Source organism: Hyla sarda, unplaced genomic scaffold (assembly GCF_029499605.1).
Source record: "Hyla sarda isolate aHylSar1 unplaced genomic scaffold, aHylSar1.hap1 scaffold_635, whole genome shotgun sequence".
NCBI lineage: Eukaryota > Metazoa > Chordata > Amphibia > Anura > Hylidae > Hyla > Hyla sarda.
Window position 1 is genome coordinate 72,372 of NW_026610650.1, and position 25,494 is coordinate 97,865.

The 25,494-nt window shown below is 44.4% G+C and overlaps 1 protein-coding gene across 4 annotated transcripts in view; it reads right to left on the minus strand.

Moving 5' to 3' along the window:
* The window catches only part of LOC130342044 (oocyte zinc finger protein XlCOF22-like), an 81,485-nt gene that overhangs the window by 34,603 nt on the left and 21,388 nt on the right, over positions 1-25,494 (minus strand). Inside the window, exons 1-5 of one of the 4 annotated variants that reach the window (XM_056554245.1) lie at positions 19,992-20,094; positions 19,022-19,201; positions 18,190-18,316; positions 17,933-18,106; positions 14,619-15,897 (exon numbers count right to left, since the gene is read on the minus strand). In XM_056554245.1, the coding sequence (XP_056410220.1) occupies positions 14,666-15,897; positions 17,933-18,106; positions 18,190-18,316; positions 19,022-19,201; positions 19,992-20,069 (1,791 nt within the window). In that variant the 5' untranslated portion in view covers positions 20,070-20,094 and the 3' untranslated portion in view covers positions 14,619-14,665. Of the gene's footprint in view, positions 1-14,618; positions 15,898-17,920; positions 18,107-18,189; positions 18,317-19,021; positions 19,202-19,991; positions 20,095-25,494 lie in introns of those variants that run through there. The other 3 variants (XM_056554244.1, XM_056554246.1, XM_056554247.1) reach the window with 3 other exon arrangements.

Consider the following 25,494-nt stretch of genomic DNA (forward strand, 5'->3'; position numbering starts at 1 on the left):
TTGAAGTGGATTTGAAGGGTCTTCATATTAGAAATACCCCACAAATGACCCCATTATAAAAACTACACCACCAAAGTATTCAAAATGACAATCAGTAAGTGTTTTAACCCTTTATGTGTTTCACAAGAGTAGCAGCAAAGTGAAGGAGAAAATTCACAATCTTCATTTTTTACACTCGCATGTTCTTGTAAACCCAATTTTTGCATTTTATAAGGGGTAAAAGGAGAAAATGTATACTTGTTTTTGTAGCCCAATTTCTGTCGAGTAAGGACATACCTCATATGTCAATGTAAATTGTTCGGCGGGCGCAGTAGAGGGCTCAGAAGCGAAGGAGCGACAAGGGGATTTTGAAGAGTACGTTTTTCTGAAATGGTTTTTGGGGGGCATGTTGCATTTAGGAAGCCCCTATGGTGCCAGAACAGCAAAAAAACACATGGCATACCATTTTGGAAACTAGACCCCTTGGGGAACGTAACAAGGAATAAAGTGAGCCTTAATACCCCACAGGTGTTTCACGACTTTTGCATATGTAAAAAAAATATATATTTTTTCACTAAAATGTGTGTTTCCCCCCCAAATTTCACATTTTTGCAAGGGTTAATAGCAGAAAATACGCCCCAAAATGTGTAACCCCATCTCTTCTGAGTATGGAGGTACCCCATAAGTTGACCTGAAGTGCACTACGGACAAACTACAATGCTCAAAAGAGAAGGAGTGATATTTGGCTTTTTGAGAGCAAATTTTGCTCGGGGGACATGTCGCATTTAGGAAGCCCCTATGGTGCCAGAACAGCAAAAAAAACACACATGGCATACCATTTTGGAAACTAGACCCCTTGAGGAACGTAACAAGGAATAAAGTGAGCCTTAATACCCCACAGGGGTTTCACGAATTTTGCATATGTAAAAAAAAATATTTTTTTTTTACCAAAAATGCTTTTTTTCCCACTAAAATGTGTTTCCCCCCAAATTTCACATTTTTGCAAGGGTTAATAGCAGAAAATACCCCCCAAAATTTGTAACCCCATCTCTTCTGAGTATGGAGGTACCCCATAAGTTGACCTGAAGTGCACTATGGGCGAACTACAATGCTCAGAAGAGCAGGAGCACCATTGAGCTTTTGGAAAGAGAATTCGTTTGGAATGGTAGTCAGGGGCCAAGTGCATTTACAAAGCCCCCCGTGGTGCCAGAACAGTGGACCCCCCCACATGTGACCCTATTTTGGAAACTACACCCCTCACAGAATTTAATAAGTGGTGCAGTGAGTATTTACACCCCATTGGCGTTTGACAGATCTTTGGAACAGTGGGCTGTGCAAATGTAAAATTAAATTTTTCATTTTCACGGATCACTGTTCCAAAAATCTGTCAGACACCTGTGGGGCGTAAATGCTCACTGTACCCCTTATTACATTACATGAAGGGTGTAGTTTCCAAAATGGGGTCACATATGGGGGGGGGGGGGTCCATTGTTCTGGTACCATGGGGGCTTTGTTAACACACGTGGCCTTCAATTCCGGACAAATTTTCTCTTCAAAATCCCAATGGCGCTCCTTCTCTTCTGAGCATTGTAGTGCACCCATAGAGCACTTTACATCCACATATGGGGTATGTTCTTACTCAGAAGAAATGGGGTTATGAATTTTGGGGGGATTTTTTTTATTTTACCGTGAGAAAATGAAAAATTTAGGGTGACACCAGCATGTTAGTGAAAAAAATTATTTTTTTTCATTTTCCCATCCAACTTTAATGAAAATTTGTGGGGTGTAAAGGCTCACTATACCCCTTGTTACATTCCGTGAGGGGTGTTGTTTCCAAAATGGGGTCACATGTGGGTATTTATTTTTTGGGGTTTATGTCAGAACCGCTGTAAAATCAGCCACCCCTGTGCAAATCACCAATTTAGGCCTCAAATGTACATGGTGCACTCTCACTCCTGAGCCTTGTTGTGCGTCCGCAGAGCATTTTACGCCCACATATGGGGTATTTCCGTACTCAGGAGAAATTGCGTTACAAATTTTGGTGGTCTTTTTCTCCTTTTACCTCCCGTGAAAATAAAAAGTAAAGGACAACACCAGAATGTTAGTGTAAATAAAATTTTTTTTTACACTAACAGGCTGGTGTAGACCCCAACTTTTCTTTTTCATAAGGGGTAAAAGGAAAAAAAAGCCCCCAAAATTAGTAGTGCAATTTCTCCCGAGTACGGAGATACTCCATATGTGGCCCTAAACTGTTTCCTTGAAATACGACAGGGCTCTGAAGTGAGAGAGCGCCATGTGCATTTGAGGACTAAATTAGAGATTGCACAGTGGTGGACAAAGGGTTATTCTACGCCAGTGATTCCCAAACAGGGTGTCTCCAGCTGTTGCTAAACTCCCAGCATGCCTGGACAGTCATTGGCTGTCCGGAAATGCTGTGAGTTGTTGTTTTGCAACAGCTGGAGGCTCTGTTTTGGAAACACTGCCGTACAATACGTTTATTTTATTTTATTGGGGGGACAGTGTAAAGGGGTGTATATGTAGTGTTTTACCCTTTATTATGTGTTAGTGTAGTGTAGTGTAGTGTTTTTAGGGTACGTTCACACTGGCGGAGGTTTACAGTGAATTTACCGCTAGGAGTTCGCGCTGCGGCGAAAAATTTGCCACAGCTCATACTTGAAGCAGAAAACTTACTGTAAACCCGCCAGTGTGAATGTACCCTGTACGTTCACATGGGGGGGCAAACCTCCAGCTGTTTCAAAACTACAACTCCTAGCATGTACTGACAGACTGTGCATGCTGGGAGTTGTACTTTTGCAACAGCTGGAGGCACACTGGTTGGAAAACCTTCAGTTAGGTTCTGTTACCTAACTCAGTATTTTCCAACCAGTGTGCCTCCAGCTGTTGCAAAACTACAACTCCCAGCATGCTCAGTCTGTCAGTACATGCTGGGAGTTGTAGTTTTGCAACAGCTGGAGGCACACTGGTTGGAAAACCTTCAGCTAGGTTCTGTTACCTAACTCAGTATTTTCCAACCAGTGTGCCTCCAGCTGTTGCAAAACTACAATTCCCAGCATGTATTGATCACAGAAGGGCATGCTGGGAGATGTAGTGATACAACAGCTGAAGGTACACTTTTCCATAGAAAAAATGTGCCTCCAGCTGTTGCAAAACTATAAGTCCCAGCATGCCCATAAGGGAATGCTGGGAGTTGTGGTGGTCTGCCACCTGCTGTTGCATAACTACAGCTCCCAGCATGCCCTTTTTGCATGCTGGGAGCTGTCACTCACTGCTGCTCCAGGACACAGGTCAGTCCCTCGTTGTTGCTGCCGCCGCTCCTGGGGCCCCGATCCCAACATTGACGCCGGGGATCGGGGTCCCCAGCTCCCGGGGTCCACGTCCCGCACCCGCTCACATGCTCCGGAAGAGGGGCGGAGCAGGTTGAGACACCCGCAGCAGGTGCCCTGATTGGTCGGCCGGTAAACCGGCCGACGAATCAGGGCGTTCGTGAGGTGGCACCAGTGCCACCTCACCCCTGCAGGCTCTGGCTGTTCGGGGCCGTCAGAGACGGCCCCGAACAGCCTGTAATTCCGGGTCACTGGAGACCTGATTGACCCGGAATCTTCCGCAGATCGCTGGGCTGAATTGTCCAGCGATTTGCAGCCATCGCCGACATGGGGGGTCATCATGACCCCCCCTGGGCGATGTGCCGTGATGCCTGCTGAACGATTTCAGCAGGCATCCGGCACCGGCTCCGCTCCAGCTAGCGGCGGGGGGCCGAGATTTGACAGGACTCGTCCTTAAGGACTTGGAAAAGGGGCCGTTTGAGTACGTCCTGCGTCCTTAAGGGGTTAAAGGGATACTCCACTCCCCAGCGTCCGGAACATTTATTCCCAAACACTGGGTGCAGGCTTCTGTGGTCGCCCGCCCATCTCTGTAGACTTGCATTGAGGGGGCGGGACGTGACATCACAAGGGGGCGGGGCAACCACAGAAGCCTGCACTCAGTGTTTAGAACTAAATGGGGAGCGGAGTATCCCTTTAACATGTCTAGTCGTGTGTTATCTTGTTTCTTGTACTCATGTCCAAGTTTAATAAACGACCCTCTAATGTATCCCAGTGATCCAGAGGAGCGCAGGACGTGTATCTGGGGACATATTTGTCTAGAAATAGAAATCCAGGTCTTTCTCCAGTACTCCCCCGTATGTAGTATGCTGCATTATAAATATGTTGTTGCGCCATATTTATATTAGAACCTTTTCATTAAATAATTATTTATTATGTCTTATCCAAGACGTCGGGTTTATCTATTTCTTTCTTTTTTATTATAAAGATTTTTTGTTTGTAAGTTTTGTATTATTGGGGCAATATGAATATTATTGTGGTGTAACGATGATTTGTTACTTTCTTTTATATCTTTTGTTAACAATAAAAGAGACATTGGGGCAAAAAAAAGTTTTTCTTTTATAACGTAGTCACCGATCCAGCGATGTCATCTCTATAATTTTACATGGTAGGAAAAGAGTCTCATATATGGCTACAAGGTAACAGGACATGAGCAGATTAGACATATAAAATCACTTCTATCTTCTGGCTTCTAGGACATTCTGATCCTATAGGTGTTAGATTAGTGGGGTCTCCTACTCTACACAGGGTCCTTCCTTAGGTTATAGAGGGAAGAACAAGTTGTATTAGAATTAACCAGGTGGCTCTATGGTTGGTTCCCAGCTCTCTGAGGGGCTGAAGCCAGCTGTGCGCTCTCCGTTCAAGGAAAGGACTTGTTAGACATGATTTAAAGGGGTACTCCGCCCCTAGACATCTTATCTCCTATCCAAATCTATCTATCCAAAGGATAGAGGATAAGATCTTCGATCTCTGTGCAGCATCCGGCATTCGTTTTGAACACTGCGTGCTGGCGGCGGGGCCGTGACGTCATGGCCACGCCCCTCGTGATTTCATGCCACGCCCCCTCCAATAGACTTGCATTGAGGGAGCCTGGCGTGATGTCACAAGGAGTGTGGCCGTGATATCATGATTCCCGCCGCCTGATCCAAGCGTTCGGAACATAATGTTCCGAACGCTGGGGCAGTGGAGTACCCCTTTAAAGCTCAAGGCACCTGAACAACATGGCTAAATAAAACATATTCTCTCACATTTCCATCCGTCTAGCACCAGAGTGTCCCTTTAATGTTCTCACTTTCTGCTGAGCAGACAAGAGGATAGGATATTACTGACAAAGCAGTTTAACAATCTGTTAAGGGGCCGAGGGCCCAGGACAAGTCTGTTTCTCTATTACAGGTAAGAAAAGCACAATGGACCTGATGTGGTTGACGCAACCATCTTAAAAGGTCTCCAGAGGCACCGAGGAGGGCAAGTGGATAAAGCAATGAGCTGCCCTGAATGATACCGGTCTGTATAAAAACTACAAGGATAAAATCTGTCTACCAAAGGTTCTGTGCCCAATGATGTCCCCGGAGACTCATGGAGTCACCCACAACTGGAAAATGACTATAATATCACTGGTGAGTGATCACTGGATAGCCCCAGGATTTACCACAGTGGTCACCAGGTAAACACCGGCCGGCATGACCTGTGCAAGACCTAATGTAGGGAAAGCAGTGCAGGTGCCTCCTAAACGTAGCGCTTTACCCGTTTTGGTGACTGCAGATAGACTATATTCCGGTCTCCTTGTGAGGAGGTGTATGAATACTTTTTGGTGTGTGTGGATCTCTTTTCAGGTTAGCCTAAGGCCTATCCGGGGAGAAATGGCGATGTAAAGATGGCAGCAGGGCAGATTGTGAAGGATATGGTAGGTAGTTCCAGAAGTTATTGATAGTGATGGAGGTCGCACTTTACTGGATGAATTATGATGCAGGTAATAGGAGCCGGTTATGGATTTATTGGGACAGAACATTGATCCAGGGATTTATTCTGATATTTGGAGTTGGAAAGGAATTTTCCCCCCGTCATGGGGCGATGGGAATCAGCCTCATAAGGGTTTTTAGCCTTCCTCTGGGTCAGCACAGTAGGGACACAATAGGGATATGGATTGAACTTTATGGACTCTGGTCTTTTACAACCTTATGAACGATGTTATGAAGAAGCAGCGGGTTGTCTCCTTATGGGGGGACACTTTTTGGTTGTGCTCCTAGAACAGATTTGTACTGTCCACAGCTCCTGCAGATGTAACACAGTCACCTATCTAGCTATGTGCGGCCGTACACAAGCGCGTACAACAAGCGCATACACAAGTCTTTATTCTATTCCAGATGGTAAAACTCCTGATATAGATCCTGGAGATCGGGTGGTGAGAAAGAGACACAAAGAGTCCTGACCTCCATGTGACCGGCCTTTCCAAGTCCTGCTGACAACAACCACTGCAGTAATAGAAAGGAAAGCCTATGTGGATCCATGCCAGTCCTTGTACCAAAGTGACCTCACCAGATACCACATAAAACACCCGACACTCATCAGGATTTTTACCTCAGGACTAATATTTTTTGGCACCAGATCCCTCACAGACACTAAGAACTATTTTCAGTCTAATACACAAGGACCAGGATGTGGAAAACCACCATGTATCACAACATATTCTCCGTATAGGAATCATTATACCACAAACCCTATAATTCACCGTATAGGAATCATTATACCACAAACCCTATAATTCTCCGTATAGGAATCATTATACCACAAACCCTATAATTCTCCGTATAGGAATCATTATACCACAAACCCTATAATTCTCCGTATAGGAATCATTATACCACAAACCCTATAATTCTCCGTATAGGAATCATTATACCACAAACCCTATTATTCTCCTTATAGGAATCATTATACCACAAACCCTACAAACTGTGTTGACTCCACATCAGGACTCTGGACATGATAAAGAGAGGTGAAATGTCATGTGACCCAGATAATATACCTAGAGGCAAGTAATGGAAAATGATAGAACAAGGCGATACTACAGGGCTCGGCAAAACCGACACAAATTACAAAAAGATAATGAGATGGAGTGTGACGCTATTACAGTGCCGCCTCGTCACATGACACGTTAGGTTTCTTTCACACTACCGCCATCTTCCTGCCTTCTGACACCCGTTATTCTGCAAAAACAGATCATTAAAAAATAGATACAATAACTGAACATATCGGGTGATAACTGATACCCAATGTATATTATTATAACAGGCATTCTATCAAAATTATTGATATATTCCATCCGTTATCACCCATTATTTCATCCATTATGCACTGTTATAGTCCGTTATTTTATGTCCGTTTTAACCCCTTCTGGTTGTGATGTCGTATGGAGCATGCTCAGTAGCAATAACGGATCATAACGGAATATAAAAATACTGGGTGCTAACGGATGTCATTTGTGAACATTCATCATCCATAGGCTTCAATGTTAAAATTTTAACGTCTGTTAATCCAACGTTATTTTTGACGGGACAAAAATGAGTGCATGCACCGTTATTTGCCCCGTCAAAAATAACGGATGTTAGTCATAAGGGGACGTAACTGATCATGAAGGATGGTCAAAAATCCCATTGACATGAATTGGATTCTTTAATAGCCGTTTTTTGGGACTTACTTAGTAGTACTCCGCCCCTAGACATCTCATCCCATATCCATAAGATGACTGCCCCCTGTGCCACTTTATTTACCCTGTGACAAATCCCCCCTCCCTTTATTACCCCCTGTGCCACATCATTTCCTCTTGATCCCCCTCTGTGCTATATTATTACCCCTTTATTTTTTTTTAAACTCGTTTTATTGACGTTTGAATAAAAGCAGTTACAACAGCTCCACAGAATGGAGATATGTATGACAAAATAAGGACATAGATAAAACAATTAGACAGTACGTCATAAGGTCATACAATCCATTTAGAGTGGCACAATCAGGGGAATCCCAACCTAAGAACAATAAACATAACTAAAACTAGAAGCGCTGCCTCAAGGTACAATAATAGAGTGTCAGGGTCAAACGGCACTGACCAAGCACAAGGTAAAGATGATAAACATGGAAAAGTTATTATCTACCGGTGCCCCAGAGGGGATGGTTAAAAGGGAGAGCCAAAGGCCCCAGAGGACATTAGTGATGTAAATGCAGAGGGCGAGTATCTAGTAAGGGGGGAGCCACACCAAGTCCCCCACACCTGTTGGAATTTATCAGGGCATTTCCTATGCTTGAAGACCAATTGTTCATAAGGAAGTATAGAATTGACTAGCTTTCTCCACTGAGGGTCCATCCAGCGTAGAGCCACCGCTTACCTGGTTAAAAACAACACCGCACGCAAAAATATCCACATGTGGTGTTGCCAAGATTCCTCAGGGAGTAAACCAAATAGACATATCAGAGGATCTAGGATGACCGGGATAGAGATGAGAGACGACAGGAAATCTGTAATACTACGCCAGTATGACTGTAGGAAAGGACATTGCCATAACATTTGCCAAAAGTCAGCTCTAGGGGAATGACTTCTGGGGCAGGCATCAGAAGGCACCCGTCCCATTCTGTGAAGTCGTATCGAAGTAAGATAACAATGATGAGTAATGTAAAGTTGGATTAATTTATTATTGGCTGCCGGAGACACTGATAAATGAGAGGACAGTATCTCGGACCATTCCGCCGCCGTAAGCGAAGGGACGCATGCCTTCCAATAAGCCTCCGCCGAGTCAGTAGTAGCAGCAACTTTAGCCCTGGTGAGGTGTGTGTACAGCATGGAAATTAAGCCCTGCGGTCCTTGGGATCGAAGGATCCCAATGAGGGGGTATGTAGAGATGGGTGGTCTCGGGGAGGGGAACTGGGCATTCAGGGCATGTCGGAGTTGTAAATACCTATAGAATGCTTCACGGGGAACCCCAAAGTCGGTCTGGACCTGTGTAATGGTTTTCAGGACATCTTGCTGAAACAAGTCGACCAACTGCGTCACCCCATGCACTATCCAGAAGGGGCGATCTAGAGCGTCCGTCAGATGAGGGAGGTGAGGGTTATGCCATAGGGGAAGGTCATCTTTAACATCAGTAAAGGAAGTAAACATTTGTGCCTGGCGCCATACTTGCAGTGCTAGTCTGTGTAATGGAAGGAGCTTGCGCGTCCTAGGGAAAGCGCCCTCCAAGAAGCCACGAATGGAAGTGAGCCCTAAAAAGGAGGCTAGATGGAGCTCCGCAGGCGACTGAGACTCAGGAGAGACCCAATGCCGAAAGTAAAGCAGTTGGCCAGCTAAATAATGTCTTAAAGTTAGGTAATGCAGTCCCCCCCAAGTCTTTAGGGCGCTGTAGAGTGGTGAGTTTCAGTTTAGACCTACCAGTTGGATAGGATGGGGGGGCAGGGGTACTCAGCAGCGATACAGGATCAGGAATCCGAAGCAGGTAAAAAGAGCAGGAACATCAGAGGTCTTCAGCGGCGAGGGGAGCCACGTTGGTGCTGCACCCAATCAGTAGCTTCTCCCGGATCAACGAAGAACAATGTGCGGTCACCATACACCACACGTAGTCTGGCCGGATAAGCCATGGAATAAGCGATGCCGAAGTCTTGCAGCTTTCTCTTTACTTCCACAAACGTAGCCCTCCGACATTGCAAATCCACAGAGAAGTCAGGAAATATGTAAACTTTAGCATTATCATAGATCAAGTCAGGAGCTCTTCGCGCCAGCCGCAGGATCAGGTCTCGATCATTGCAATTCAGGATGCGAGCCAGCAAAGACCGCGGAGGGGCCCCAGGGGGGACGGTTTAGCAGGGACACGGTCTGCTCGCTCCACGGTAAATGCAATAGAGAAAGGTGCATCAGAAAAGGAGTCCTTAAGCCACTGCTCCACAAAGGCCTCAGCTCTTTCAGGCATCCCAATAATGCGTATATTATTTCTCCTTAGTCTATTTTCCATATCATCAGCTTCCTGCCTGCTCAATTCCTGCTGAGAAGTGAGATCAGATAAGGAGGCAGGAACAGGGGCCAGGGTGTCCTCAATAGTGGATATGCGTCCCTCAGCATGAGTGACCCTCTCCCTCAGGGCCTGCATGTCCTGCCTCAGCAGCCCCACGTCTATTTTCACCTCCTCCAGCTTGCCAGTAAGGGTGGTCTAGCATGAGGTTATGGCAGCCAGAAGCTGAGATGAAACCTCCCGCAGCATGGGTTCTGAAGCCCGGTACCCTACCTCAGAAGCAGCAGGGCTGGACGGGGAGGGCCCCAGCGGGTACCTGGAGGAGAAATGTGCAGCCTTGGCGCCATCTTGGGGCTGGTCACGGGTGAATTCCTTTAGCCGTTCTGCGGAAGTGCCGCCCTTATGGCGGGTCGGATCCAGCTTGGCCGGCATCCCTGAGGTATGCGAGCGGGTCCGGACTGAAATTTGGGCCAGGATCAAGGCAAGATAGAGGCTAACACGGGCGTTGGAGCGGGAGCTACAGCTCCATGCGACCGCTCATGTCCGGCGCTGGCCATGCCCCCCCTTATTACCCCTTTATTACCCTCTGTGCATATTCATCACCCCCTCTGTCACTTTATAAAGAGGGAGAGATGAATTTATACAGAGGGTACTAATGGGAGAATGAAATGGCTCAGAGGGATCTAGGGATGTGGCACAGGGGGTAAGGGAGGGGGCACATTGCACAGCGGAATTTTACCACAAAAAAACTGGGAAAAATCTATTAATTTGAGTATAAGCCTATCATCGCCCACTGCAACAAACACCCATCCCCCATCATCATTCCATCCCCCGTCATTATCCATCCCCCCTGCTATCATCATTCATCCCCCATCTGTCATCATCCACTGCCACAGACATCCATCCCCCGTCATCATCCACTAACACAAACACCCATCCCCAGTTATCATCCATCCCCCGTCATTATTCATCCCCCTTGTCATCATCCACTGCCACCCATCCCGTCATCATCCACTGACACAAACACCCATTCCCCGTCATCATCCATCCCCCTGTCATCATTCATCCGCCTTGTCATCATCCACTGCCACCCATCCCCCGTCATCATCCATCCCCCGACATCATCCACTGACACAAACACCCATTCCCTGTCATCATCCTTCCCCCTCCTGTCATCATTCATCCCCCAAGCATCATCCATCCTCTCCTGTCATCATCTCCCTCTCTTATCGTCTAATCACCTCTCCAGTTGTAGCTCTCGATGGCAGGGGCGGGTCTTTTCCTGTTGCCTGGCAGTCGAGAAAGGGACACGTCTGTGACTTCCCTGCATGGCGGCCTCAATGCGCAGTAGCGACCCTACTCCAGCATCACTATTCCGGGGCCAGCGCGGAGTGGAGAAGGGAGGTTGGACCAGACCGGCTCACTTTTCCCACTGGTATGTGGACGGTCCCTGTGCAGACAGTCCCTTTAGTGTCCCTACCCTGGATGAGTCTGTAGGCCATCCCGATAAAGATGGATGGCCGCCCACCCCCCAACCTGAATGCCTGGACTGATGTCTCTGCTATTTTTTATTTCACTCCAGTTTAAGCCGAGGGGGACATTTTCAGCACAAAAAAAATGTGCTTATACTCGAGTATATACGGTAATCAAAATATCTTCCCGCCAGAAAGATTGGATTTTCAAGCAAGACCCCTGTATATGTAAAAGAGTCAACGACTCACTCCCACACCTCCAACATTAAGAAGATTCTGTAATACCATTGTGACAAAAGGAGAGGAGGAGTCCCATACCCCCGACAATATAACTTATATGAACTCTCCTGTATACGAATACAGGGGGAGGAGCCACGTGAGCGCTAGAGATAAATCCGCACTGTTCTTCAGAGAGTTGGATATTCAGCTCCTCTTCTCATATAAGATGCATTTTGGTTACTATTAGGAGCAGAAGAAATCAGATAAGAATAAAGCTTAGATATTATTATTATTTAGGAAATAAATACAATCTCTCTAACCAATTTCAGGGACGTATGTTAGTATAACGCTTAAAACATTGGAGAGTAAAGATAAATTTACTTATAAAACCCCAGAAAGCCTGAGATTCCTCTATGGCCAAAGTCTTAGTAGAAGAATATAAATCTCGTAACGTAAAAGAATGTAAACGTTCCCACAAAGGGGAAGAGGGAAAATGTGTTTAGTAATAACCATAGGGAGTAAAGAAAGTGGGGTTAGGGGGGAAGGGAAATCAGAATCAGTCGTAGAGCAGTCTCGTAATACCGACAAAGTTATATATAAAAGAGGAAAGAACTAGAGAGGCCAAGGAGGAGTGCGGGGGCCACAAAATGGGCCCTATAGAAGGAGGGACTGAGGAGAATTCCATATCCACATGAGGAGGAATATAAAGGGGAGGATGAGAAAAAGAAGAGCGAACGAGCTCTAATAATCCAGACGAAGGAAAAGCTTTATAATAAGTGTGTAAATCCGGAAACACAAAACCGCCGTCTAATGTCTTCAGGGTGAGCGTCTATACGGGACACGTGGTCTCTTCTGAATCATAACAAAATTACTAAATAACCATCGGATAGAAGAAAAATAACAATTCCGTACTATGATAGGGACGGACTGTAAAAATATAAAATATTATTGGTAAATATAAGATTTAAGAACCTTTTTCCTTCCAATCCACGACATATATGGGAATTTACGAGCGTGTAACTGGGTCTTCAATCCGTGTAATAATGGCGCAAAGTGTGAAGTAAAGAGATCTTGTACCAGATGTGATCAGATCTCTAGGGATTTTATACCCCGGGGAGGACAAAGAAAAGGAAAAGAATTACACCGATGTTTACTGAACCCGGGGGACGCTGACATATTGACGACTTCTCATATAGAAAAATGGATTTTATGATCTGAGACCGAAAATAGACGTCAAGACGGGAAACGCTGGTCTAGGGTTTGTGATAAATAAAAGTATCTGCAGCGTCTTATGTTCAGAAGAGACGATCTTCAAGGGAGACGCGCGGATCCTGTCTGATGCCTTGAATTAAAGTCTCTATAATCATAATGAGAAGGGGGCGGGGACAACACTGACGCGTTACATTCCCTATATACAACGTCAGGGACAATATTACATTTATTATAAGTCCAGTGTGCGGAGATGAATATAAGAATAATAAATCACATAACATAGAGAACTGGAGATGCAGTATATAATATACAGTCATGGCCATAAATGTCGGCACCCCTGAAATTTTTCTATAAAATGAAGTATTTCTCACAGGAAAGGATTGCAGTAACACAGGTTTTGCTATACACATGTTTATTCCCTTTGTGTGTATTGGAACTAAACCAAAAAAGGAGGAAAAAAAGTAAATTAGACATAATGTCACCAAACTCCAAAAATGGGCTGGACAACATTATTGGCCCCTTTCAAAATTGTGGATAAATAAGATTGTTTCAAGCATGTGATGCTCCTTTATACTCACCTGGGGCAAGTAACAGGCGTGGGCAATATATAAATCACACCTGAAATCAGATAAAAAGGAGAGAAGTTCACTTAGTCTTTGCATTGTGTGTCTGTGTCACACTAAGCATAGACAACAGAAAAAGAAGAAGAGAACTGAGGACTTGAGAACCAAAATTGGGGCAAAATATCAACAATCTCAAGGTTACAAGTCCATCTCCAGAGATCTAGATTTGCCTTTGTCCACAGTGTGCCACATTATCAAGAAGTTTACAACCCATGGCACTGTAGATAATCTCCCTGGGCGTGGACGGAAGAGAAAAAATGATGAAAGGTGTCAACGCAGGATAGTCCGGATGGTGGATAAGCAGCCCCAAACAAGTTCCAAAGATATTCAAGCCGTCCTGCAGGCTCAGAGAGCATCAGTGTCAGCGCGAACTATCCGTCGACATTTAAATGAAACGCTATGGAGGAGGCCCAGGAGGACCCCACTATGGAGGAGACCCAGGAGGACCACACTATGGAGGAGACCCAAGAGGACCCCACTATGGCAGGAGACCCAGGAGGACCCCGCTATGGATTAGACCCAGGAGGACCCCACTGCGGACACAGAGACATAAAAAAGCAAGATTACATTATGCCAAAATGAACTTGAGTAACCAAAATCCTTCTGGGAAAACGTCTTGTGGACAGATGAGACCAAGATAGAGCTTTTTGGTAAAGCCCATCATTCTACTGTTTACTGAAAAGGGAATGAGGCCTACAAAGAAAAGAACACAGAACCTACAGTGACATATGGGGGAGGTCAATGATGTTTTGGGTTGTTTTGCTGCCTCTGGCACTGGGGGCCTTGAATATGTACAAGACATCATGAAATCTGAGGATTACCAATGGATTTTGGGTCGCACTGTACAGCCCAGTGTCAGAAAGCTGGGTTTGCATCCGAGATCTTGAGTCTTCCAGCAGGACAATGACCCCAAACATATGTCAAAAAGCAACCAAATATTAAGTTAAGGGGCCAATAATTTTGTCCAGACCATTTTTGGAGTTTGATGACATTATGTCTAATTTCCTTTTTTTCCTCCTTTTTTGGTTTAGTTCCAATACACACAAAGGGAATAAACATGTGTATAGCAAAACATGTGTTACTGCAATCCTTTCCTGTGAGAAATACTTCATTTTATAGAAAAATTTCAGGGGTGCCAACATTTACGGCCATGACTGTATATTATATAAATATATATATATATATATATATATATATATATATATATATGTATGTATTACTGTCATCTGTCCTATGTACATGGATAATATATAGATGTGTTATCAGCATCATTTATTGCTCTGAAATGACTTCTCTCCTGTGTGAGTTCTTTGATGTCTAACAAGATCTGATTTCTGAGTAAAACATTTCCCACATTTTGAGCATGAAACTGGCCTTTCCCCTGTGTGAGTTCTTTGATGTACAACAAGATGTGATTTAGAAGTAAAACATTTCCCACATTCTAAGCATGAAAATGGCTTCTCCCCTGTGTGAGTTCTTTGATGTACAACAAGATGTGATTTAAAAGTAAAACATTTACCACATTCTGAGCATGATAATGGCTTCTCCCCTGTGTGAGTTCTTTGATGTTTAACAAGATCTGATTTCTGAGCAAAACATTTCCCACATTCTGAACATGAAAATGGCTTCTCCCCTGTGTGAGTTCTTTGATGTACAACAAGGTCTGATTTCTGAGTAAAACATTTTACACATTCTGAACATGGAAATGGCTTCTCCCCTGTGTGAGTTCTTTGATGTACAACAAGATGTGATTTAAAAGTAAAACATTTCCCACATTCTGAGCATGAAAATGGCTTCTCCCCTGTGTGAGTTCTTTGATGTACAACAAGACCTGATTTAAAAGTAAAACATTTCCCACATTCTGAGCATGAAAATGGCTTCTCCCCTATGTGAGTTCTTTGATGTAAAACAAGACCTGATTTCTCAGTAAAACATTTCCCACATTCTGAACATGAAAATGGCTTCTCTCCTGTGTGAGTTCTTTGATGTACAACAAGACCTGATTTAAAAGTAAAACATTTCCCACATTCTGCACATGAAAATGGCTTCTCCCCTGTGTGAGTTCTTTGATGCTGAATAAAACTTGATTGATCAGCAAAACATTTCCCACATTCTGCACATGAAAAGGGCTTCTCTCCTGTGTGAGTTCTTTGATGTTTAACAAGGTCTGATTTCTGAGTAAAACATTTTCCACATTCTGAGCATGAAAATGGTTTCTCTCCTGTGTGAGTTCTTTGATGTCTAACAAGGTCTGGTTTCCAAGTAAAACATTTCTCACATTGTGGACATGAAAATGGCTTCTCTTTTTTTTGCTGAACATCCTGTGATGACTGAGAAGACAGGACCTGTATATAAGGATGAGATGACAGATCTTGGCTGTGAAGGGCTGAGGGTGTATCTGGGATAATGGAATGTTCTTCATATGTATCTTGTGTGATATCATCATCTGCTTTATAATCTGAAGATATAAGATTCTCCTCTGATCTCCTGGTACAAGAATCTGCAGAGAATAACACAGATTTTATTATCAGTATTAACCCCTTAACAACCCAGGACATTTTTGCATTTCTAAGCAATAGTACTTTGTACCCTTCATTTTAAAATAAGATTTACTGCAAAACTGAAGAAAGATAGTTGCTATGATAGCGGAGCAGCCATACAACAGTGGTGTCAAACTGTGGCCCTCCAGATGTTACAAAACTTCAACTCCTAGCATGCCTGGACACCAAAGGTCTGTCTGCTTCCTCCAGAGGATGCACACTGTCCTCGAAAGGTAAATCAAGGCTTCCCTCTCATGGTATCCCTTAGTGCAGTTGTCTTCAAACTGCGGCCCTCCAGATGTTGCAAAACTTCAACTCCCAGCACACCCGGGAGTTGAAGTTTTGGAATATCTGGAGGGCCACAGTTTGACACCACTGCCTTACAAGGAGCAGGGACACCCGTCTTTGACAATCATGTGGACACAGCCTCAGGGAAAATCACTGCTATGGGGCCCGGTCAGGGACCAAATGACCCAATCCACCTGACCCCGCAGGTTATAATGGAGCAGTCATCCAAACCGCCCCCTTTATAATCCTCATGCCAGCCAGAGAATTCAGGCAAAGGATAGGGGATACGTTATAGATCACGGGGGTCTGACCCTTGGGACTCCCTGCGATCTCCTGAACGGGGCCCTGGCAGTCTGCTTGAAGGGGGCAGACGGACCCTGCATGGAGCGGCGGCCGACACTGCCCCTCCATGTTTCCCAAAGAGATGGGCGGGGGGGGGGGGTTGGGGGTGTATCGGCCGCAGCATCCGGTGGGGGTCGGAACGACAGCTTCCGGCAGACTGCTGGGGCCCCGTTCAGGAGATCGCGGGGAGTCCCAAGGGTCGGACCCCCGCGATCTATAACCTATTCCCTATCCTGTCTACGCAGACAGTATCACATTTTTGTCTTTTGTCTATTAATGTGTATAGAAAGACTTATGTCCTAATAAAGTTAGTGAAATTTTCCTGGAACCAAGTTAAAAGGGGAACCTTTATTTTTAATGATTTTCGCTCACGACTCGCCAGCAGCACCTATACCTCCATTTGGACCCACACAGGTGACCTGAACATTTCCGTATCAGAGGGAAAGAATGAAGGGATTTAAAGGGGTACTCCACTGCTAGACATCTTATCCCTTATCCTAAGGATGGGGATAAGATGTCTGATTGCGGGGTCCGGCTGCAGCACCCCCCATTCTAAACAAAAGCCAGATTCCAGTGGTCGTGACATCACGGCTACCCCCCCCTTGTGATGTCACACCCCCTCTATTCATGTATGTGAGAGGGGGCGTGGTGTGATGGCACGAAGGGGCGTGGCCACGACTTCATGATCACTGCCTCTGGCTCTGAGTGTTCCGAACAAAAAGATCAGAATACTGGAGCACCGGAAAACACCTTTAAAGGAAAATTCTAGTACATGAGTACTTATCCCCTACTGTGTATAGGGATATATGTCTGATCACTGGGGGGGGGGGTCCGACCACTGAGACCCCCGCGATCTCCTGCTTGGCATCCCATTTGTGTATCTCCGTCTCTCCCATAGAGATTCATAGACAGACATGTTGGGCACCTCTTGGTGCGGTGGTTTCGGAGCGGAGGTCACCTGTGCCTGGAGAGAGCTGGGGTGCTGGGCAGGAGAACATGGAGGGGGGGGGGGGGGGTCCCAGCGGTCGGACCCCCACGATCAGACACTTATCCCCTATCCTCAGGATGAAAAAGGAAAGATAGCGACTCCAGAGAGACAGAGAGCTGGTATCTACTGCTATATGGAGTAATATTAGTCTGTATATAATGTGATTCATAAACAGTATGGCGGTATTATTCAGTCACTATGTAGTGGTGATGGGATCAAGTCGACTGCTATAGAGTCAACATAGAGGGGGAGGGGGATAGTATTTGCCCTGGAGATTCGAGTTACACCAATACTTCCTGAAAATATTATTGTAGCCGGTGACTGAATAGAATCTGTGACCCTGACCCTGGCCTGAACCTACTCACCTGGCCGTTTACCTGTAGGAATGTCTTTCTTATACTTCTCATCACCGCTCACATCCGTCTCTCCTTTTTCCTTTATGTCTGTAGCATTAATATAGATCAGATCATTCCCTGTAGTAATGTCCTCCATATTCTGCTCATCAAGAGGACGGGGACACCTCTCTGGTGCTGTTCTCTTACTGGGTCTGACTGTAGGGAACACATACAGAGACTGAATTCATTCTTTACATACAAATAATGAGAGAACATGTGTATATAGTCATGTCTATTACCTGGTGATGTGAGGGGCTGCTGATCCTCCATCATGACCTGATCCTTGTACTGATCCTTGTGTCCTTCTACATACTCCCACTCCTCCATGGAGAAATAGACCGCCACGTCCTGACACCTTATAGGAACCTGACACATAATGATACAGTCATCACCCCGACCCCTCCAGTGGTGTTACTGTATAATGTCCCAGCATTCCCAGCAGTGTCACCTCTCCAGTCATCACCAGACCCCTCCATTACTGTATAATGTCCCAGCATTCCCAGCAGTGTCACCTCTCCAGTCATCCCCAGACCCCTCCATTACTATATAATGTCCCAGCAGTGTCACCTCTCCAGTCATCACCAGACCCCTCCATTACTATATAATGTCCCAGCAGTGTCACCTCTCCAGTCATCACCAGACCCCTCCATTACTGTATAATGTCCCAGCAGTGTCACCTGTCCAGTCATCACCAGACCCCTCCATTACTGTATAATGTCCCAGCAGTGTCACCTCTCCAGTCATCACCAGACCCCTCCATTACTGTATAATGTCCCAGCAGTGTCACCTCTCCAGTCATCACCAGACCCCTCCATTACTGTATAATGTCCCAGCAGTGTCACCTCTCCAGTCATCACCAGACCCCTCCATTACTGTATAATGTCCCAGCAGTGTCACCTCTCCAGTCATCACCAGACCCCTCCATTACTGTATAATGTCCCAGCAGTGTCACCTCTCCAGTCATCACCAGACCCCTCCATTACTGTATAATGTCCCAGCATTCCCAGCAGTGTCACCTCTCCAGTCATCACCAGACCCCTCCATTACTGTATAATGTCCCAGCAGGGTCACCTCTCCAGTCAGCAGCTCCATCATCTTGTTGATGAGTTCTACGATCTTCTGTTCATCCATTTCCTCATGTATCAGGGAGTGAGGTGGGGGCCCCGGGATTGGGCTCAGGGTTCCTCCCCATCCTTCACACACAGGGGGCCGACAGCGCCCACTAGAGGACTTCTTCACTACTGTGTAATCCTGTGTATGGAGAGACACATTAATATCACTACATACATTCCCAGAATCCCTCACCTCTCCAGTCATATCCATCTGTTATTACATAGATAAGAAGGAGGTCATGTGACATCACTCCCAGAATCCCTCACCTCTCCAGTCATATCCATCTGTTATTACCTAGATAAGAATGAGGTCATGTGACATCACTCCCAGAATCCCTCACCTCTCCAGTCATATCCATCTGTTATTACATAGATAAGAATGATGCCATGTGACATCACTCCCAGAATCCCTCACCTCTCCAGTCATATCATCTGTTATTACATAGATAAGAATGAGGTCATGTGACATCACTCCCAGAATCCCTCACCTCTCCAGTCATATCATCTGTTATTACATAGATAAGAATGAGGTCATGTGACCACTCCCAGAATCCCTCACCTCTCCAGTCATATCCATCTGTTATTACATAGATAAGAATGAGTTCATTTCACATCACTCCCAGAATCCCTCACCTCTCCAGTCATATCTATCTCTTATTACATAGATAAGAATGAGTTCAAGTCACATCACTCCCAGAATCCCTCACCTCTCCAGTCATATCCATCTGTTATTACATAGATAAGAATGAGGTCATGTGACATCACTCCCAGAATCCCTCACCTCTCCAGTCATATCCATCTGTTATTACATAGATAAGAATGAGGTCATGTGACATCACTCCCAGAATCCCTCACCTCTCCAGTCATATCCATCTGTTATTACATAGATAAGAATGAGGTCATGTGACATCACTCCCAGAATCCCTCACCTCTCCAGTAAGCCGGAAGAGTATCTGTAGGGTGAGGTTTATGATCCTATCGGCCATCTTGTTCCTGTCTCTCTCCATGGTTGATGGGTCATCCAGGAGAATTCTCTTATATAGAAGATATCAGCAGAGGATCCTGGATTGGAGAAACCTGAAGGGAAGAAGAGGAGACAATGAGAAATGGCGGCTGCTAATAGAAACAACAACAGAGAAAGAAAGAGACAAATATATAGAAAGTTCTGGATCTTGTGATCTTCTTTAAGTCATAAAACCTTGTGGACCTGAAGGGGTTAATAGTAATGTCCCCTCCCCCAGCGCTCCTGATGTCACCACAACCGTATATACCTCCACCTGCAGACTGTACAGGAGCCGTGTGCTTACAGGACCTGCGATGATGTCACCGTCATGTGATCAGTCACATGGAGGAGGAGGAGTCACATGATCAGGGGCTGCTGCTCTAGGCTCCTCTGCTCAGTGTATGCAGGACTCTGCTGTGCTGGTTGTGATCGCTGCTGGATGAGCTGAAGTTATGTGTATGCAGCAGAGCTGTGTGTGTGTGATGTGCGTGGTGCAGAGCTGTGTATGTGTGTGTTATATATGTCTGCAGCAGAGCTGTGTGTAATGTACATGTAGCTGAGCTGTATGTGTACACAGTAGAGCTGTATATGTGTAATGTGCATGTAGCTGAGCTGTATGTGTACACAGTAGAGCTGTATATGTGTAATGTACATGTAGCTGAGCTGTATGTGTACACAGTAGAGCTGTATATGTGTAATGTGCATGTAGCTGAGCTGTATGTGTACACAGTAGAGCTGTATATGTGTAATGTGCATGTAGCTGAGCTGTATGTGTACACAGTAGAGCTGTATATGTGTAATGTACATGTAGCTGAGCTGTATGTGTACACAGTAGAGCTGTATATGTGTAATGTACATGTAGCTGAGCTGTATGTGTACACAGTAGAGCTGTATATGTGTAATGTACATGTAGCTGAGCTGTATGTGTACACAGTAGTGCTGTATATGTGTAATGTACATGTAGCTGAGCTGTATGTGTACACAGTAGAGCTGTATATGTGTAATGTGCATGTAGCTGAGCTGTATGTGTACACAGTAGAGCTGTATATATGTAATGTACATGTAGCTGAGCTGTATGTGTACACAGTAGAGCTGTATATGTGTAATGTGCATGTAGCTGAGCTGTATGTGTACACAGTAGAGCTGTATATGTGTAATGTACATGTAGCTGAGCTGTATGTGTACACAGTAGAGCTGTATATGTGTAATGTACATGTAGCTGAGCTGTATGTGTACACAGTAGAGCTGTATATGTGTAATGTACATGTAGCTGAGCTGTATGTGTACACAGTAGAGCTGTATATGTGTAATGTACATGTAGCTGAGCTGTACGTGTACACAGTAGAGCTGTATATGTGTAATGTACATGTAGCTGAGCTGTATGTGTACACAGTAGAGCTGTATATGTGTAATGTACATGTAGCTGAGCTGTATGTGTACACAGTAGAGCTGTATATGTGTAATGTACATGTAGCTGAGCTGTATGTGTACACAGTAGAGCTGTATATGTGTAATGTACATGTAGCTGGGCTGTATGTGTACACAGTAGAGCTGTATATGTGTAATGTACATGTAGCTGAGCTGTATGTGTACACAGTAGAGCTGTATATGTGTAATGTACATGTAGCTGAGCTGTATGTGTACACAGTAGAGCTGTATATGTGTAATGTGCATGTAGCTGAGCTGTATGTGTACACAGTAGAGCTGTATATGTGTAATGTACATGTAGCTGAGCTGTATGTGTACACAGTAGAGCTGTATATGTGTAATGTGCATGTGGCTGAGCTGTATGTGTACACAGTAGAGCTGTATGTGTAATGTACATATAGCTGAGCTGTATGTGTACACAGTAGTGCTGTATATGTGTAATGTGCATGTAGCTGAGCTGTATGTGTACACAGTAGAGCTGTATATGTGTAATGTGCATGTAGCTGAGCTGTATGTGTACACAGTAGTGCTGTATATGTGTAATGTGCATGTAGCTGAGCTGTATGTGTACACAGTAGAGCTGTATATGTGTAATGTGCATGTAGCTGAGCTGTATGTGTACACAGTAGAGCTGTATATGTGTAATGTGCATGTAGCTGAGCTGTATGTGTACACAGTAGAGCTGTATATGTGTAATGTACATGTAGCTGAGCTGTATGTGTACACAGTAGTGCTGTATATGTGTAATGTACATGTAGCTGAGCTGTATGTGTACACAGTAGAGCTGTATATGTGTAATGTACATGTAGCTGAGCTGTATGTGTACACAGTAGAACTGTATATGTGTAATGTGCATGTAGCTGAGCTGTATGTGTACACAGTAGAGCTGTATATGTGTAATGTGCATGTAGCTGAGCTGTATGTGTACACAGTAGAGCTGTATATGTGTAATGTACATGTAGCTGAGCTGTATGTGTACACAGTAGAGCTGTATATGTGTAATGTGCATGTAGCTGAGCTGTATGTGTACACAGTAGAGCTGTATATGTGTAATGTGCATGTAGCTGAGCTGTATGTGTACACAGTAGAGCTGTATATGTGTAATGTGCATGTAGCTGAGCTGTATGTGTACACAGCAGAGCTGTATATGTGTAATGTACATGTAGCTGAGCTGTATGTGTACACAGTAGAGCTGTATATGTGTAATGTGCATGTAGCTGAGCTGTATGTGTACACAGTAGAGCTGTATATGTGTAATGTGCATGTAGCTGAGCTGTATGTGTACACAGTAGAGCTGTATATGTGTAATGTACATGTAGCTGAGCTGTATGTGTACACATTAGGCTGTATATGTGTAATGTACATGTAGCTGAGCTGTATGTGTACACAGTAGAGCTGTATATGTGTAATGTGCATGTAGCTGAGCTGTATGTGTACACTGTAGAGCTGTATATGTGTAATGTACATGTAGCTGAGCTGTATGTGTACACAGTAGAGCTGTATATGTGTAATGTACATGTAGCTGAGCTGTATGTGTACACAGTAGAGCTGTATATGTGTAATGTACATGTAGCTGAGCTGTATGTGTACACAGTTGAGCTGTATATGTGTAATGTACATGTAGCTGAGCTGTATGTGTACACAGTTGAGCTGTATATGTGTAATGTACATGTAGCTGAGCTGTATGTGTACACAGTAGAGCTGTATATGTGTAATGTGCATGTAGCTGAGCTGTATGTGTACACAGTAGAGCTGTATATGTGTAATGTACATGTAGCTGAGCTGTATGTGTACACAGTAGAGCTGTATATGTGTAATGTACATGTAGCTGAGCTGTATGTGTACACAGTAGTGCTGTATATGTGTAATGTACATGTAGCTGAGCTGTATGTGTACACAGTAGAGCTGTATATGTGTAATGTACATGTAGCTGAGCTGTATGTGTACACAGTAGAGCTGTATATGTGTAATGTACATGTAGCTGAGCTCTGTGTACACAGTAGAGCTGTATATGTGTAATGTACATGTAGCTGAGCTGTATGTGTACACAGTAGAGCTGTATATGTGTAATGTACATGTAGCTGAGCTGTATGTGTACACAGTAGAGCTGTATATGTGTAATGTACATGTAGCTGAGCTGTATGTGTACACAGTAGAGCTGTATATGTGTAATGTACATGTAGCTGAGCTGTATGTGTACACAGTAGAGCTGTATATGTGTAATGTGCATGTAGCTGAGCTGTATGTGTACACAGTAGAGCTGTATATGTGTAATGTGCATGTAGCTGAGCTGTATATGTGTAATGTACATGTAGCTGAGCTGTATGTGTACACAGTAGTGCTGTATATGTGTAATGTACATGTAGCTGAGCTGTATGTGTACACAGTAGAGCTGTATATGTGTAATGTACATGTAGCTGAGCTGTATGTGTACACAGTAGAGCTGTATATGTGTAATGTGCATGTAGCTGAGCTGTATGTGTACACAGTAGTGCTGTATATGTGTAATGTGCATGTAGCTGAGCTGTATGTGTACACAGTAGAGCTGTATATGTGTAATGTGCATGTAGCTGAGCTGTATGTGTACACAGTAGTGCTGTATATGTGTAATGTGCATGTAGCTGAGCTGTATGTGTACACAGTAGAGCTGTATATGTGTAATGTACATGTAGCTGAGCTGTATGTGTACACAGTAGAGCTGTATATGTGTAATGTACATGTAGCTGAGCTGTATGTGTACACAGTAGAGCTGTATATGTGTAATGTACATGTAGCTGAGCTGTATGTGTACACAGTAGAGCTGTATATGTGTAATGTACATGTAGCTGAGCTGTATGTGCACACAGTAGAGCTGTATATATGTGTAATGTGCATGTAGCTGAGCTGTATGTGTACACAGTAGAGCTGTATATGTGTAATGTGCATGTAGCTGAGCTGTATGTGTACACAGTAGAGCTGTATATGTGTAATGTGCATGTAGCTGAGCTGTATGTGTACACAGTAGAGCTGTATATGTGTAATGTACATGTAGCTGAGCTGTATGTGTACACAGTAGTGCTGTATATGTGTAATGTACATGTAGCTGAGCTGTATGTGTACACAGTAGTGCTGTATATGTGTAATGTACATGTAGCTGAGCTGTATGTGTACACAGTAGAGCTGTATATGTGTAATGTACATGTAGCTGAGCTGTATGTGTACACAGTAGAGCTGTATATGTGTAATGTACATGTAGCTGAGCTGTATGTGTACACAGTAGAGCTGTATATGTGTAATGTACATGTAGCTGAGCTGTATGTGTACACAGTAGAGCTGTATATGTGTAATGTGCATGTAGCTGAGCTGTATGTGTACACAGTAGTGCTGTATATGTGTAATGTACATGTAGCTGAGCTGTATGTGTACACAGTAGAGCTGTATATGTGTAATGTACATGTAGCTGAGCTGTATGTGTACACAGTAGAGCTGTATATGTGTAATGTACATGTAGCTGAGCTGTATGTGTACACAGTAGAGCTGTATATGTGTAATGTGCATGTAGCTGAGCTGTATGTGTACACAGTAGAGCTGTATGTGTGTAATGTACATGTAGCTGAGCTGTATGTGTACACAGTAGAGCTGTATATGTGTAATGTGCATGTAGCTGAGCTGTATGTGTACACAGTAGAGCTGTATATGTGTAATGTACATGTAGCTGAGCTGTATGTGTACACAGTAGAGCTGTATATGTGTAATGTACATGTAGCTGAGCTGTATGTATACACAGTAGAGCTGTATATGTGTAATGTGCATGTAGCTGAGCTGTATGTGTACACAGTAGAGCTGTATATGTGTAATGTACATGTAGCTGAGCTGTATGTGTACACAGTAGAGCTGTATATGTGTAATGTACATGTAGCTGAGCTGTATGTGCACACAGTAGAGCTGTATATGTGTAATGTGCATGTAGCTGAGCTGTATGTGTACACAGTAGAGCTGTATATGTGTAATGTGCATGTAGC